General features: G+C 38.6%; 3 protein-coding genes across 3 annotated transcripts; all 3 read right to left on the reverse strand.

Moving 5' to 3' along the window:
* Positions 1–15: 15 nt before the first annotated feature.
* On the reverse strand, positions 16–1,001 carry LOC103947844 (LEAF RUST 10 DISEASE-RESISTANCE LOCUS RECEPTOR-LIKE PROTEIN KINASE-like 1.2). Its single transcript, XM_048585169.1, has 2 exons — positions 188–1,001; positions 16–110 (listed from the first exon to the last, which is right to left on the reverse strand). Exons 1-2 carry the CDS (start codon positions 999–1,001, stop codon positions 16–18), a joined length of 909 nt encoding a protein of 302 aa, XP_048441126.1.
* Positions 1,002–1,688: 687 nt separating this feature from the next.
* On the reverse strand, positions 1,689–6,035 carry LOC103949438 (rust resistance kinase Lr10-like). The gene is made up of 3 exons (XM_048585096.1): positions 5,901–6,035; positions 4,676–5,839; positions 1,689–4,535 (listed from the first exon to the last, which is right to left on the reverse strand). The coding sequence occupies exons 2-3, from the start codon at positions 4,872–4,874 to the stop codon at positions 3,412–3,414; spliced, it is 1,323 nt and encodes a 440-aa protein (XP_048441053.1). The 5' UTR covers positions 4,875–5,839; positions 5,901–6,035; the 3' UTR covers positions 1,689–3,411.
* LOC103947864 (probable protein phosphatase 2C 15) lies at positions 5,906–9,471 on the reverse strand. Its single transcript, XM_009358833.3, has 9 exons — positions 8,874–9,471; positions 8,209–8,628; positions 7,759–7,930; positions 7,502–7,655; positions 7,352–7,415; positions 7,123–7,230; positions 6,893–7,018; positions 6,569–6,801; positions 5,906–6,294 (listed from the first exon to the last, which is right to left on the reverse strand). Exons 2-9 carry the CDS (start codon positions 8,413–8,415, stop codon positions 6,072–6,074), a joined length of 1,287 nt encoding a protein of 428 aa, XP_009357108.2. The 5' UTR covers positions 8,416–8,628; positions 8,874–9,471; the 3' UTR covers positions 5,906–6,071.
* Positions 9,472–15,123: the final 5,652 nt, after the last annotated feature.

Genomic DNA, 15,123 nt, shown 5'->3' on the forward strand with positions numbered 1-15,123 from the left:
AGCAAACGATAACGATTAGACATATGAGACCAGCACCTGCACCTGCACCTGCTGAATATACGTTGAAAATATAGTGATGTATTCGATCAAATGGTAGGCATCCCGTGTGGCTATAAACCTTACACAACATATAAACTTAGGAAAACAAATCTAAGCAAGAGGGTTAATGCAATAAAGTTGTAATTACCTATGGAGACTTTAGCGACCAAGTTTCCACCTTCGTCATCTTTGTCCATACAACGCACAGCTTGAGTTCCACTGTGGCAGAGGCACCTAGAACGGTAGGTGGTGTAATTAAACCCACATAACCCTCCACTTCTCTGGCAGAGGCTGCAGTCGACTGCCATCCACTTCATCTCAAACCCTCTCCCCAACACTTCCTTCATTCCCGCTGCCTCACCATTCCTGTACCCTCCACCATGCGCTGCCGCCACCTTACTCGATCCACACTTTTGGGACTCCAGGACATTTCCAACTTCAGGGTATTTATCCCGAGGCAGAGCAAGAACCGAAGTGTTATTACAACCAATATTGTACGTTGGAAAAGAATCGACAAACGAAGAGTTGCAGTTGTAGAGCAGAAAGAATTGATCTTGATTTGGAGACAGCTTAAACTGAACATTAGGGAGGGTTAAGTTGCTGATTAACGACAGGTTAGTACAAGCAGAGTTGTTTAGGTAGTGTGAAAGCAGAGCATTTGAGACAAGAAGAGAACGGCTTTGGTAACTGATGTTGTGGATTATGTAATCGTTACCAGACAAATGGAGAAATGGGTAGGCTTCTCCGTCATCGTCTCCGCCTTGGCAGGAGACTTCGAAACCCGGATACCCACAAAAGGGTTGTTGCTTGCCTTGGATGTAGAATGGATACCTAATGTCTTGGCGGCCGCAAGTTATGGGCACACTGCAGTTTTGGTAGAAAAAGTCCACAGCCAAAACCAATGAGGTTTCGGATGACAGGACAAAAATCATGAGGAGGAGGATACAGACGTTTTGATTCATTTTAAATTTGAGAGAGAGAGAGATCATGAGAAGACTCAGAGTTGTCGAAAACTTCATCGTTGCATTTTTTTTACATAGAAATGGATTTAAAAGAATTTATAAAATACTTAAATTAATAATATACCTGGAATATAAAGTTTAATTAAAAGTAAAAGCACTTTAATCAAAAGTTGAAAAGTAATAGATGTTTAATTTAGAAAAATTTAAAATGAGGTATCTAATTCTAATTTATCCTTTTTATAAAAATCGAAGATGATAGAGTGCCTTCAAATTCAAGCGAGCATGCTCCCTCTTTCAGTTGGATCCTCGGACGAAATTGGTCAGAACAATCAACAGTGAACAATCCGCATTCAGGAGGATGTGTACTATTTCTTCACGGCATGTATGGTTGATTAAGAAACTTTAATCAACACGCTAATTGGAAATTTCATATGCAGCAGACGATATAGAATCAAGAGTTTGGAAAAATTCAGCATACAATATGGGAGTGCTTTTGCACTTCACTTTTCTCCACCTGCGCACTTTCGTGTTTCTCTGTTTTTTGGTCATAGGATTGAACAAATCAAAAGAAAATCACTTCCGTTCATTGATTTATTTACTTTTAGTATTCAAGTCCGACACACATTTGTTTTCCCCAATACCCCAACAAAATTGAATCGAATGAGGTTTCCTTGCACAAGACCTTCCTCAACTTCTGAAACTCACTTCAAATTATTTATCAAATTTACATATACATTACATGCATCACTATAGTAAAAGATTCAAACAATATTGGCTGGCCTACGAAGACGGATTACAAAAAAATGGTGGTGGCTCCGCTAGGGCGTTTTCCTTCCATGGCATCCTTCTTGTTACTAAGAGTTATATCCTTTGCAGAAGGAATCGGATAGAAAAAAGGGTCATGTAAATGTACATACCTATTTCTCTGGTGGTGCATTTAAATTTTCCCTCTTCAACCAGGCATTCACCTTTTCTTTCACTACATTGAGAACAGTCTGGTGTTACCATTTGGAGGGTAAACCAGCAGTCGATGAAGAGAGCTTGTTGGGTTGAGACGAACGCATGGGGACCTGAATGGTTGCCCACCCTGGCGGCGGGGGGCTAGGTAACCTACTGTTAGATGAAGCGATATATTAAGTATGGTAAGCATTTCCGCAGCCATCACTGAGTTGTGGATAAGAACTTTTGCCTAAGGTGGTGTTGCATTTGAAAGGGTCAGATTGTGTGTGAATAATACTACGTCAGGGATTGGAGAAGCGCCGGGAAGACTCATGCCTTCGAAAACTCCGTCATTGCAGCGATCCTTTGTAAAGCGGTCGGCAAGGAGACTGTTTTTGATAAAAATCGTAGTAGATAAGGGACCTTCGAATTCATGCCAGTATCTCCCCTCTTTCAATTGGATATTTGGCCGAGAGGCTACTGAACAAGTGACTGTGAACAATCCGCGTTCAGTAGGATCTCCCATGCTTGTGAAGGGGAATCTGATGGTGCCTGCTATGTCACTGCAGAATTGGGCTTGACAATGTTTGGATGGTTCCTCATCTGAATATCCAGCACAGTGCAGAACCACAAGGTGAGCAAGACCGGAGAGAAACAAAGCCACCGGAGCCATCCGGAAATTCCAAGTTGATCAACAACAAGAAAACACCCGCAGAGGAAGAAAAATAAGATCTACTCCTCCTCTAATTCAGAACAAAAGTGCTGAATTGTATAGACGTTCAGAATTCTTCGTTTGCAGTATATTAACACGCCAGTTGACTTGGAATTTGGGAGATTGGAAAACTTGCGGGAACCGTGTAAAATTCCACGGTCTATTAGGGGAGTTTCCTTCTCAACTTCCCCGTTGACCAACACCAGAAAGACTTTGATCCCGACTCTTCAAACCATTCTCGTCACGATGATGGCATTCAAAAATCCTTGCAACCCCTCTGAACCACACAGATTACGGAAAGGATCGACTGTTCAGTTTTCACTCGTCGCGTCGTGAAACATGTTGCGTTCCGCCTTGCTTTCGGGTCTTCTTATTTGTGTGATCACCGAACAGCTTCATAGCTGAAAAGCATCTCCTAGTACTAACGTTGGAAATTAATTTAGTAAAACGTCATAACGAATTTGGTCGTTTGTGACTCATTTTCTCTAGTGGTTTGATGGTGTAAGTAGGAGACGAGGCAAGAGGGAAGAACGTATCCACAATGCATTACTATCCACTAATGCAAATGTTTCACACATTTTGTTTTGAATATATATATGATTGCGGGACGCGTAGTAGGAGGATCACTCCTAGTGTCTTGATTCATTCATCTATAAAAAATAAAAATAAAAACAAAACAAAAACAAAAATGAAATACATACTTCATTATCTAGATTGCCTCAGAAAAACACATATTTGTTCAAGCAAAATACAAGGTTTCTACTGTATTGATACCAACGTGGTAGAAGAATCTGCCGGGGATTTTGGAGGAGAAGACAAGTAAGGCTTGGGTGGTATCTGCAACGAATCAACACTCCCTTCCAACATATCTATCACTTCCTTCATCGCCGGTCGGTTTGAAGGATCAGTTTGTATGCACCACAAGCTCACTATGATCATCTTCCTCGCCCTTTCTTTGTCTTCCTCGTTCTTAACACTCTGCAGACCAAGCTCTTTGTCCCGTTCAAGACGCTGGTAAATCCAATGCGGAAAATATACTTCACTTGTATTTTCAGCTTCAGCATCGATGTTCCTTCTTCCTCCAACCATATCCGAAAGCATCATTCCGTAGCTGTACACATCCGACTTGTGTGAGACCCCTCCAAAATTTCTAAAAAATACTTCTGGAGCAATGTAACCTGCTGTACCTCTTGCTCCCAACATCGACACAATACTATCTTTATTGTTGCATATTTTGGCAAGGCCAAAATCCGAGATTTTTGGGGTGAAGTTTTCATCGAGAAGAATGTTGTGAGGCTTGATGTCAAAATGCAAAATTCTTGTGTTGCAACCACGATGTAAGTACTCCAACCCTCGAGCAATGCCGAGTGAAATTTGATCCAATGCTTCCCATCCCAAGTGATCATGACCTACGTTGGGAGTACTTGCATCAAATATGAATTTCTCGAGAGATCCGTTAGGCATGAATTCATAGATGAGAGCTCTCTTCGAACCCTCAAAACAGTAGCCCAACAAGGAGACAATGTTGACATGGGAAGTTCTACTAATGGCTGCCACTTCATTCATAAATTCTTCTCCATCTCCTTTTAGTTTGGTCAAGACCTTCACTGCTACAGGACAGCCGTCCTTTAACTTACCTTTGTAAACAGCACCACAGCCTCCTTGTCCTAATTTTTCTTTGAAGGAGTTGGCCATTTTCTTGACCTTCGAGAAGCTATATCTTCGTACTTGTAACGGCCCGTTGCTCCTCTGAAAGGCCTCTACAATCTGACGATTTTGGTTTTGCTTCTTCCAAAAGAAAAGAAATCTATACGATGATAACTTTCCCCTTAAGCAGCAACCGATAATGATTAGAAATATGATACCAGCACCTGCACCTGCACCTGCTGAATATACGTTGAAAATATAGTGATGTATTCGATTGAATGGTAGGCATCCCGTGTGGCTATAAACCTTATTACAACATATAAACTTAGGAAAACAAATCTAAGCAAGAGGGATAATGCAACAAAGTTGTAATTACCTATGGAGACTTTAGCGACCAAGTTTCCACCTTCGTCATCTTCGTCCTCACACAGCACGGAATGAGTCCTACTGCGGCAGAGGCAACTAAAATGGTAGGTGGTGTAATTAAACCCACATAGCCCTCCGCTTATCTGGCAGCGGCTGCAGTCGCCAGCCAGCCACTTGATCTCAAACCCTCTTCCCAACACCTCCTCCATTCCCGCCGCCTCACCATTCCCGTACCCTCCACCATGCGCTGCCGCCACCTCACTCGATCCACACTTTTGGGACTGCAGGACATTTCCAACTTCAGGGTATTCATCCCGAGGCACGGCAAGAACCGAAGTGTTATTACAACCAATCTTGTACTTTGGAAAAGAATCGACAAACGAAGAGTTGCAGTTGTAGAGCAGAATGAATTGATCTTGGTTTGGAGCCAGCTTAAACTGATCATTATGGAGGGTTAAGTTGTAGATTAACGACAGGTTAGTACAAGCAGAGTTGTTTAGATAGTGTGAAAGCAGAACATTTGAGACAAGAAGAGAACGGCTTTGGTAACTGATGTTGTGGATTATGTAATCGTTACCAGACAAATGGAGAATTGGGTAGGCTTCTCCGTCATCGTCTCCGCCTTGGCAGGAGAGCTCGAAACCAGGATACCCACAAAAGGGTTGTTACTTGCCTTGGATGTGGAATGGATACCTAATGTCTTGGCGGCCACAAGTTATGGGCACACTGCAGCTTTGGTAGAAAAAGTCCACAGCCAAAACCAATGAGGTTTCAGATGACAGGACAAAAATCATGAGGAGGATACAGAAGTTTTGATTCATTGTAAATTTCAGAGAGCGATCATGAGAAGACTCGAGTAGTCGAAAACTTCATCGTTGCAGGCTCCTCCGTGTTTTTTTTATAAAAATCGAAGATGACAGAGTGCCTTCGAATTCAAGCGAGTATGCTCCCTCTTTCAGTTGGATCCTCGGACGAAGTTGATCAGAACAATCGACAGTGAACAATCCGCATTCAGGAAACTCAAGGCTCTCGGATAACCTACTTGTACTATTTCTTCACAGCTTGTATGGTTTGATTCAGAGACTTCTGATCAACACGCTACTCTAGTTGGAAAATTTCATACGCATCAGACAATATAGAATCAAGACTTGACATGGAAAATTCAGCATAAGACCTTCCTCAACTTCAGTTTTCTCCACCTGCGCACTTTCGTGTGAGGTTTCCTTGCACAAGACCTTCCTCAACTTCTGAAACTCACTTCAAATTATTTATCAAATTTACATATACATTACATGCATCACTAGAGTACAAGATTCAAACAATATTGGCTGGCCTAAGAAGACGGGTTACAAAAAAATGGGAATACTGGGTTAAAAAGAATGGTGGCGAAACAATGCACAAGCTACCTATGCTACTCTGACTCCGCTAGGGCGTTTTCCTTCCATGGCATCCTTCTTGTTACGACAATCAGAACAGAGGAACGGCCCTTGCCAAGGCTTTGAACTGGTTGAGAAGATAGAACCTGCGTGAACCGATATGCCCTCGCTCGGAGCAAGGTCAACCTGGCATACAGCACACATGAATAGCCCAGATGTTGTTGATTGTGGTGTGCACTCATCACTGCCCAACCTGCAACACATTTACAGGATATAATCATTTTCAGATGTAACCAAATAAACGAAACCAAAATACCACATTTCACCAGAAGCCAACAGGCAAATTGAAACTTCCAACTCAAAAATAAGGTTTCTGATAACAATGTATGAAACTCCACTTCGACTAAAGTTAATGACATCATTGAAAAATTTTCTTTTCAAATTTAGTAGACAACCGCAGTGTGAAACTTTTCCAGAAAATTTGCATCGAATCAACTAAATTGAGTGAAGAAGAGGGAATCAACTACCTTTCAGCAAGCATCGCAGACCCTTCTTCAAATAACTCTTCCACAATACCCACAGCCGAAAGCTTCTTGGATAGTTTATTAGCAGAATCACGCGACTTCTTTCTGAACAACAGGGTCCTGAGCTTGTTAATCTTTTTTGGCGGAGTTGAAGGCTGTTCGGTAGTATCAGGTGGGATTATGTCAACCACTATGCAGGTCGTATCATCCTTTAGACCCCTTGACCTTAATGCCTCCTACAACAAAATCCACCATCAATAAGAAAGAGTTCTAGCCTTTAAGTTTAACATGCATATTGCAAGAAAATGGCCAAGTAGTTCAAACAACCTTCACAACTTGTCCGGCAGCAAGTTCAGCTGGCAACCCACGGCAAGACTGTGCTGCCATTTCAGAAGATATAGCATCCCAGATGCCATCAGAAGCAATAATAAGCCTCCCACCGGCATTTGAAAGCTTTTAAAACAATATAAGAATGTTAGCTTTCAGGTTAAACAATACCTGGCATTGAATTGAATAAAACCATGTTAAAAATTGAAGTTCCACGCAGAGAAAAATACCTTGACTTGTTTCACATATGGTATTGGAACTATAAACTCCCCAACATCCATGTCTCCAATTGATCTAGAAAGGCATAAACCCCCTGGCCAACAACGGAGGGGTCCAATCTGTAAATGTCAAAACAACATATATTACACAATGAAAAGCATAGTTTAATTAAGACTCAGCCACAGAAGTATTCTTTTCTTTGTTTTCGTCAGGAAAAAAAAAAGATCTAAAAGCCCTCACCTCTGCACCACCAACAATGCTCAACCTCCCAACTTCCCCACCACTTGCAGCAACACGCTCCCTCCTACAATTACAAAGAAAATATTCAATTAGCAAATCCACGGAACAATAAAAAGAGAGGAATGTTACTGAATTTTAGTAGTTACATACTCCTCTACATTTTCTTCAAGTCTATGATCAACAGTTAAGGTGGAAACAGCACCACCCTGAGTATCTAAGATACAACGGGAGTCTCCTACTGATGCAACTGTCACGGTCCATCCATCAACTATTACAAAGGTAGCTGTTGTTCCAGAAGTTTCACCTGGCCACAAAATAAGAGTAGAAAGAATTAGTACATTTGTGCTAAAAAATATGAGAAAAACCGGAAAGAAGAACAAAGACTAAGCAAGTTGTAAATTCCATACCTCTGCTCTGGAAATCCTTATCAGTCTTCACAAAGCCAGCAACCAAGGCTCGAGGTAAAGCTTGGAGCCACTCCTCCCTTCCTAGCCCACGGGGAATAGCACCCAACACATGCTTTAACAAATTCTCCCTTGTATATACTGCTGCTGCATTTCCATTGTGCCCATCAAAGATCTGACAATCAGAAAAAGAACGGTGACTATTATACTTGATTTGCAGTATATTTGATAGCTAAAGGAAATTGGTTTGAGCACACTGCTTCATTCCATAATTAAACCAACAGTACATGAAATTTTCGAAAAGTATCTCGCTCAATGCCTATATAGAGTTGGGCACTCATATGTAGAATTCAACTTTTGGGACATTCACCATGGGACAACAGCATAACAGAGGTGAGTTGCCAAGGTCTGGCTCTATAATCTAGTGCAAATAAAAGAGAGACTTAGGCTTACCGCAAATGCGGAGAATGCTGATGAAGAATTCCCGGGTACTCGCTGACCATCAGTCTTGATCAGGAAATAATCCTCCCCCTTCCTGGATTGAGCTGCATGCCCATATCTGACAGTTGGCTTCTCCATCTTCTCACTCTTCAGCTCTCTGCTGATCAATGCAGCCAGAGGCACCATATTATGATGCTGACGCCTATCTCCGGACGCCATAACTACCTCACCCCTGTCTTTGCCGGAGGCCCAAGACCTTCAAACAATCTTACTCTTTTCCCCTCAAAAGCATACTAATGCAAAACACCTAAAAGAACCTACAGATTTTCGTAATCAATGGCCTCAAAACCCACGAACTTCTTTGCACAAATAGCACAAAGTCCCAATTCTAACAAAGAAAGATCGAATCTTTCACAAGCAACAATAACTGATCTGCATTTATCATAAGACAAAACAAAGAATAACGTCAACAAATTGGTTATATCAACAAATATATGCTGTCACTTGCCGACATATGTAATAAAAACAGAACAGGAAGGATTACATCTTCGATATTCCATCATTTGGCAATCGAAATCATATAAAACAGAAGTAAAATGTCACTAATAAGCATGTATTCACCTAACCCAGAAGACAAAAACTCAAATTTTCGTTTTATTCTATATTTTTTTTCTCACCTTTTCTTGAGGTATTTTCTCGGCAGCCAAACAGATGAACAAAGATTCCCAGAAGAATGTCTGACTGAGAAATCAAACGCAGATCCGATTGCGAAGGTAATAAGTAACACCGACGACGACGACGATAACAACAAAAAAAAGAAATCACCCAATAAAGAAATCAACACGGTGACGCAACGCGTTTTGGTGACGAGGTATGAACTGTAAGACCCATTAATCAAATCAAACACCCCAAATCCTTAATCTTTCGATTAAAAAATTGAACTTCGAATTCCTGCGAGTCGGCAGCAGCTTCACAACCTTTTCCTTCCCACCAAACACCCACGATTACTAAAAAAAATCCAAACTTTCTGGGGTTAAAGAAGTGGTAGAGAAATTGGGTGGCAAAAAAGCAACTTTTCGATCGAAATCTAAAGAGAAATTGCAGAAAAGTAGGTATGGCTGACTATGAAGCAATGCATCCATAAACCCATAATCTGCTTCTGAAAAAAGTCGGTTTCTTTCTTTCTCTCTTTCTCCGAACCAATTTGTTTTCCCCCAAAATGCCAAAGGCAAGAGCTTTTCTTTTCTATATTTTAATTTTTTCCCGGGAGAGAAGTTCACTATTGTGGAGGGGGGGGGGGGGGGGGCGTACAAAAGAAAGATTAGGGTCTACATAGAAATTATGTTGGTTGTTTGTGATTGTTCTAAAGACAAGAGAGATTTTTTAGTATGATTACTACATTGGATGGTACATTACGTGTCATTAAACAATTGGTGGGATATGTGTGCTAAAAAGTTAATAACTTAAAAAATAAAATTTCTCATCATTCTTATTAAAATACGTGGTGTACCACTTGTGTTCCAGTCACAACTAAAAATTTCTCTAAAGACAAGGCATCACAAGGTTGGTTGTTTACCTAATAGATCTTCAATGAGAGTTTTCCGGGAAGTTAATTAATTAAGCTAATCAATGCTAAGAGTATTTGGCGCACTTTTTACATTTTATTACGATCGAGTAATATTTTTGTTTATTCGCAAGTGAGAAAATTTAAGTTTGATTTTTTTCAAAATCAAATTTGAACTTATGAACTTAGCCGACTCTTCAACTCTTAGTGTAAATAAAAAATAGCTAGTTTTTTTTTTTTTTTTAAAGAACCAACTGGTGACTTCGCTACGACAATTCACCCTTCAAAGGGCTAAGAAGACACACAAAGGTATTTTAGCTCCTCTGACCATCATCGTGCAATTCACGTCAAGAATTGAACTCAGAACGTACCGCTAGTTAACCAATTTTATAATAAATAAGAAAAATAAACAAAAGTCCAACCTTACATGTGTACATTTCAAAGTTAAAATTTGCTAAAACTAAAAGGACCAAAATCAAAATTTGATCCCGATTCTGAAGGAATCTCCACGGGAGATGATGAAATTGAAGACTAGGGAGTAGGGAGTAGGGATACCAAGTGGATTTGGTTACAAATTTCTTAGGGTTGGGGGATTTTTCTGTGAAAAAAGCTGATACGTGATGGGTGTTTGTGCATGTGTTTCTGTGATGGCGATGATATGGACAAGGTTCGCAGAGCTCTCGTTGCATGTGGTTAACTGAGTGCGATTCTGCGTATGCAGATGTCTGTAACCCTGTTTACCTGTAGCCTCACAGCCACAGCCTTGTAGGGTTACCCTTTGCTTTTTCACTCGAGGGCTTTTGGGGTCCCCCCAACGCCCCTCCTAGTCAATGCCAATGCTGACGGTGATGCAATTTGACATGGATTGCGTTTATTGTCATCGTAATGTTGTGGTCGCTTAATATAATGTTATATAAATTTTCGTTCGTGTTATACGCTGTTATATTATATATTAAACAAAACATGGCATGGCGATAAACTCGTTAAATCTATATTAGTTGTTCTCAAGAGGAGGAAATATGATTATCTTCAAACTCATTCCATCCAAATCCTTCGAATTTTTAATGAAAATAAGTTGGAATAGCAATAATGGCTTTAGAATCCTTTGCCTTGAGATCCACAACGATAGTGTTGACGGCAAGAAAATTAAGAGAGGTGCTAATAATAGAGGAGACAACTGTTGTCGGAATAGTAGTTGGGATCGAGATTACTGCACCCAATCCCTTGACCTCCCTACCATCACATCCCTTGTCCCTCCCCCTCCCACCCCTTTTCCACTGCATATTTCCTCGACCTTTAACCCCTCCCATTTTCTTCTTTCTTTCTTCTGGTTCTACTAAGTCAATTGCCACCAAATAAGAGGCAAGATATGGAAGAGGAAGTGAAAAAGTAAGAAAGTTAAAAGAGGAAGAGTGATCTCAGCTAGACGATTTTATGTAAATGGCTCATATTATTTGATCTTGAGAGTCTAAATGGAAATGATTCAGAGAGGATTTGTCACCAAAGGGAAGAGCAACCTTTCTTCTCATCACAGTTTTTGCATGTATTTTTTTTTTTTTTAATTTGTGGCCCGATGATAACGAATTTGTTAAGTTGTTTTAATTATTTCCGCGTTGTTGTGTTTTGTGATTAAGTATAATTAATTTAAGGATTCGGTAGGGTAGCATGTGGGTTGTGGAATTATTAAGTTGGCAATAATGTTATTCTTACCACAGTGTTATACCATTTTTTTACCATCTGAGATGGCAGATGAGTTAGACAGCCACATCATCTAAATTAATTAGCATTTAATCAAAATATAAATCAATAATTAATAAAAAGATTGTTAATTAAATTATAATTGTAGTATATGAGGAGTTTCATTCTTCCACCTAAGATTATTTAAGTATTTTAATTAATAAAAAGATTGAAATTAAATGATGTAGCTTGTCCAACTAATATGTCACCTAAGATGGTAAAAAAATGTAGTATAAAATTGTGGTAAGAATAACATTACTCTTAAGTTGGCAAGTAATTCTATTCATATCATATTTTCATACCACCTTAGATGGCATTTGATGTGGACAGCCACATCATTTGAATTAATCAAATTTTTAAATTTAGTTCATTATTTAAAAACTAATAATTAAGAAAAACTAGTTAATTAAATGATGATTATGGTACACAATGAGTCTTTCTCCTTTATTTCTTTGGGTTTTGCAAATTTTTCAAATGATGTGGCTGTCCATATCAGATGCCACTTAAAATGGTATAGAAATATGATATAAAAACATAATATAAATAACATTACTTTTAAGTTGGCCATACGTATACTGTATTTGCATATGCACGGTAGGGTTGCAGCTGCAGGCTTGTAGGCCTCATATCCAATGTGAGATCCAAACTTTATTTTAGTTTCATTTCAAATATTGAAGGCTTAAGCCTGTGTTTTAGTTATTTGATCCATTTAATCTCTGTATTTTTAATTTAGTCAATTTTGTCTTTGTGTTTATCTTCGTTAGCCAATTAAGGACATTTTCATCTAATTTCTATATAAAAATTTATAAATTATTATAAAATTATTTATTTGATTTAAAATATTTAAAAATGAAATAAAATTAAAAATTAAAAGAAAAATGATTCTCCTCCCAATTTCCCGACCTCCTTCCTAACATTGCACTCTCTCTTTTCTACGTCACAACCTTAATCATTTTTTAGATTAGAAGTTTTATCTCTTATATGTATTATTTCTTATTGATTTGCATTTTTCTGTAAAGAGAAAGGGTAGTAATATCTCATATAATTTTTCTTATGAATTTTTAAAAGAGATTGAATGAAATGTCCCTAATTGACTAACAGAGACAAACACGAGGACTAAATTAGCCAAATCGAAAACACAGAGACTAAATTTGTCATGTGACTATAACATAAGAACCATTTTGACATTTAAGCCAATATTAAAACTATAGAGTTCCTGACATGTTTTCTTATTACGTATTGACTTACTTAAAACGAAAAAAATCAGAACTAGATTAAGTCGGACCAAAAGGTAAGAAATACAAAATATAGGAAATGAACGTTTAATACAATCTCTAGTTGTTTTTAGTTAGAATCGTGAATTGTATTATGAAATTCACATACTTCCTACTATGTGACATAAACGCTTCGAAATCATGAAACTTTTTTCTTAAACACGACGAAAGTTGGATTAAAAATGATACTCGATCAAGATCATAGGGGCAACTAATTGCCCGAATGCTATAAAGCAGCTTGCTAGCTAGGTCTTTTTGTCAAATATTTCCCAGCATGTTAAAGTTGCATCGGTTGAAACTTGAAACGAACCGGATAGTCTCTGGATCCTAATAAACTGAGTCTACTAATCAATGAATCCGGACTGTTGAAATTGGATTTAACGGTTACAAAAATGGACCCCTCAAAAAGTTATAATAATTGTAACCTTTGGATCAAATTTCAACGGTGGACTCAATTTTCTTAAACTCGGAAGGGATCCGGATCCACTTGAAACCATGTGTGCATCAAACTCTGGTATAAAAGTTACAGTAACTCAAATTTCCATTAAGATACTGTAAGTGATTTGATTTGTCATCAATATTCTTTAAGTAAAGGACAAACTCCACCAAGCATGCTTTACCATTCCGTCGTATGTTACCATATGCATAAACCTTCGTTACCTGACAAAAAACACTGACGCTAATGTATGCACTCGGTGATATAGCAAAATTTTTCACTGAAGAAACCATCATAGTATTTAGCAGAGGGGGCCAGAAAGGCACTGGGATGGTTCCATGGCCATTCTGACTTTTTAATTTTTCACGCAGAAAGGTTTTTTTCGTAGGCTCAGGGCTCCAGTTTGACCTTTTATTGTAATTTTTTTCATCAGGTTTGATTTGAGATTGATGACTCCTATAGAGTTCAGGCATTCTGTTATTTGTGAGCTTCGACGAGGACTTTGGTCTAGGGATCAGTTGAGAGAGAGGAAGAAAGTCAAAGAGTATTGAGGTTTAGGTTTGAGAAATAGGTTGATGAGGACGACACCATACCAGACTAAACGACGTTGGTTGGTTGCTCACCACAAGACAATGTAATTTTTATAAGATCAAATAGCAACTGTACTTACAACTTGCAAGATCAGTACGTGTGAAAGCTGGTGTGTTTCTGTGGCTGCAATTAGAGTAGAAGATTGCGAATAATATTGAAATTGCAATTTAATTCGATTACATAATTAATGAATTGCAGATGGGAGGGTTGTAGTTGGAACGGATGGGTCTGGTAAAGGTTTTAATAGGCATCTTATGAAATTGACGTAAGATAAGAACAACACCACTACGCGATATTGTATCTGCTAAGTGTTGCATCGCTTGAGAAATGAAGGAAATTGTACCAAATACCCAATTGATAATTGATAATGGGAGAAAAACTTATAGTAAGCGTTGTTGATCACGTCCGGTGCCTTTACAAATGCGTGAAAATTTATATACTTTAGTCTTGTTTGAACTCGTACAAATTTTATTTAACCTGAGAATTATCCTAATCAGATATTCTATCAAATTTCTTCTTTATACGTTTTTCTTCTTGATTAGGAGAGAACAACTTCAACAACCTCTTACTAAACTGAGATTTTTGGAATCTTCCAGTAAGTGCGTTGGATCCATCATCACATTCATCATAGATTTTTTAGTGTACCGGAAATAAGGCCAAGTACTAGTTGTCTCTTTTTCAAAAAAAGAAATACGGCCTAGTACCGTTGTATATTAAATGTCATAATACAATTAGTTAAAAAATTTTTAAGAAAAATTCAACCAATTGTATTATAATGTTTAGTATATCGAACCATGTTCGTAGCATTGAGAAATTTCTCTGCATCCTCATACTGTTCTGCCTTTGTGGGTTTATTTTTAGAAAATAAAATTAAAAACATAATCTTTATTGGTTTTGAGCAACTAGGCAAGTACAGGCTGGGATAATGGGGCTATCTGGGCCCTACACGCATTGCCATGCTAGTCCCCACGTACGATGGTCAGAAACCCACTGCCTACAGTCCCGGGCCCGGAAATCATGATATCTTGGCTGAAGGATGCCCCAAGATGTGAACTTGTCTGGGCCTTTTATTGTGATGTTTTTGAGCCCACCAAACCATAACCTTTACTTTTCCATTCAACTCTCATTAGTCTAATTTCCTCTTAGTCCACGGTAATCATGGCGTTTTGTGCCAATGAGATAATATAATATTGAGTTTTTTTTATATAACATTGTAAAATTGACGCAGGATGCCAAGGATGTTGTATTTGTGTCATATAAGTTGTTCTCCTATTCTTATGTAAATTTAGCATAAATGCTTTTGGGAAAGGTAATTTGCCAAAGGT

Source organism: the organism of the source record quoted next, unplaced genomic scaffold, assembly GCF_019419815.1.
Source record: "Pyrus x bretschneideri cultivar Hongxiangsu unplaced genomic scaffold, Pyrus_bretschneideri_v1 Contig22, whole genome shotgun sequence".
NCBI classification, from domain to species: Eukaryota; Viridiplantae; Streptophyta; class Magnoliopsida; order Rosales; family Rosaceae; genus Pyrus; species Pyrus x bretschneideri.

Bases quoted from the DNA above. Each gene is read 5' to 3' on its own strand.
- LOC103947864 (XM_009358833.3), bottom strand. From the start codon at position 8,415: ATGGCGTCCGGAGATAGGCGTCAGCATCATAATATGGTGCCTCTGGCT. The intron at 7,931-8,208 runs GTAAGCCTAAGT...TCTGATTGTCAG, and splicing joins CAGCATTCTCCGCATTTGCG to ATCTTTGATGGGCACAATGG. The intron at 7,416-7,501 runs GTATGTAACTAC...TTGTAATTGTAG, and splicing joins CTTGAAGAAAATGTAGAGGA to GAGGGAGCGTGTTGCTGCAA.
- LOC103947844 (XM_048585169.1), bottom strand. From the start codon at position 1,001: ATGAATCAAAACGTCTGTATCCTCCTCCTCATGATTTTTGTCCTGTCA. The intron at 111-187 runs GTAATTACAACT...TAAGGTTTATAG, and splicing joins GGTCGCTAAAGTCTCCATAG to CCACACGGGATGCCTACCAT.
- LOC103949438 (XM_048585096.1), bottom strand. From the start codon at position 4,874: ATGGAGGAGGTGTTGGGAAGAGGGTTTGAGATCAAGTGGCTGGCTGGC. The intron at 4,536-4,675 runs GTAATTACAACT...TATATTCAGCAG, and splicing joins GGTCGCTAAAGTCTCCATAG to GTGCAGGTGCAGGTGCTGGT.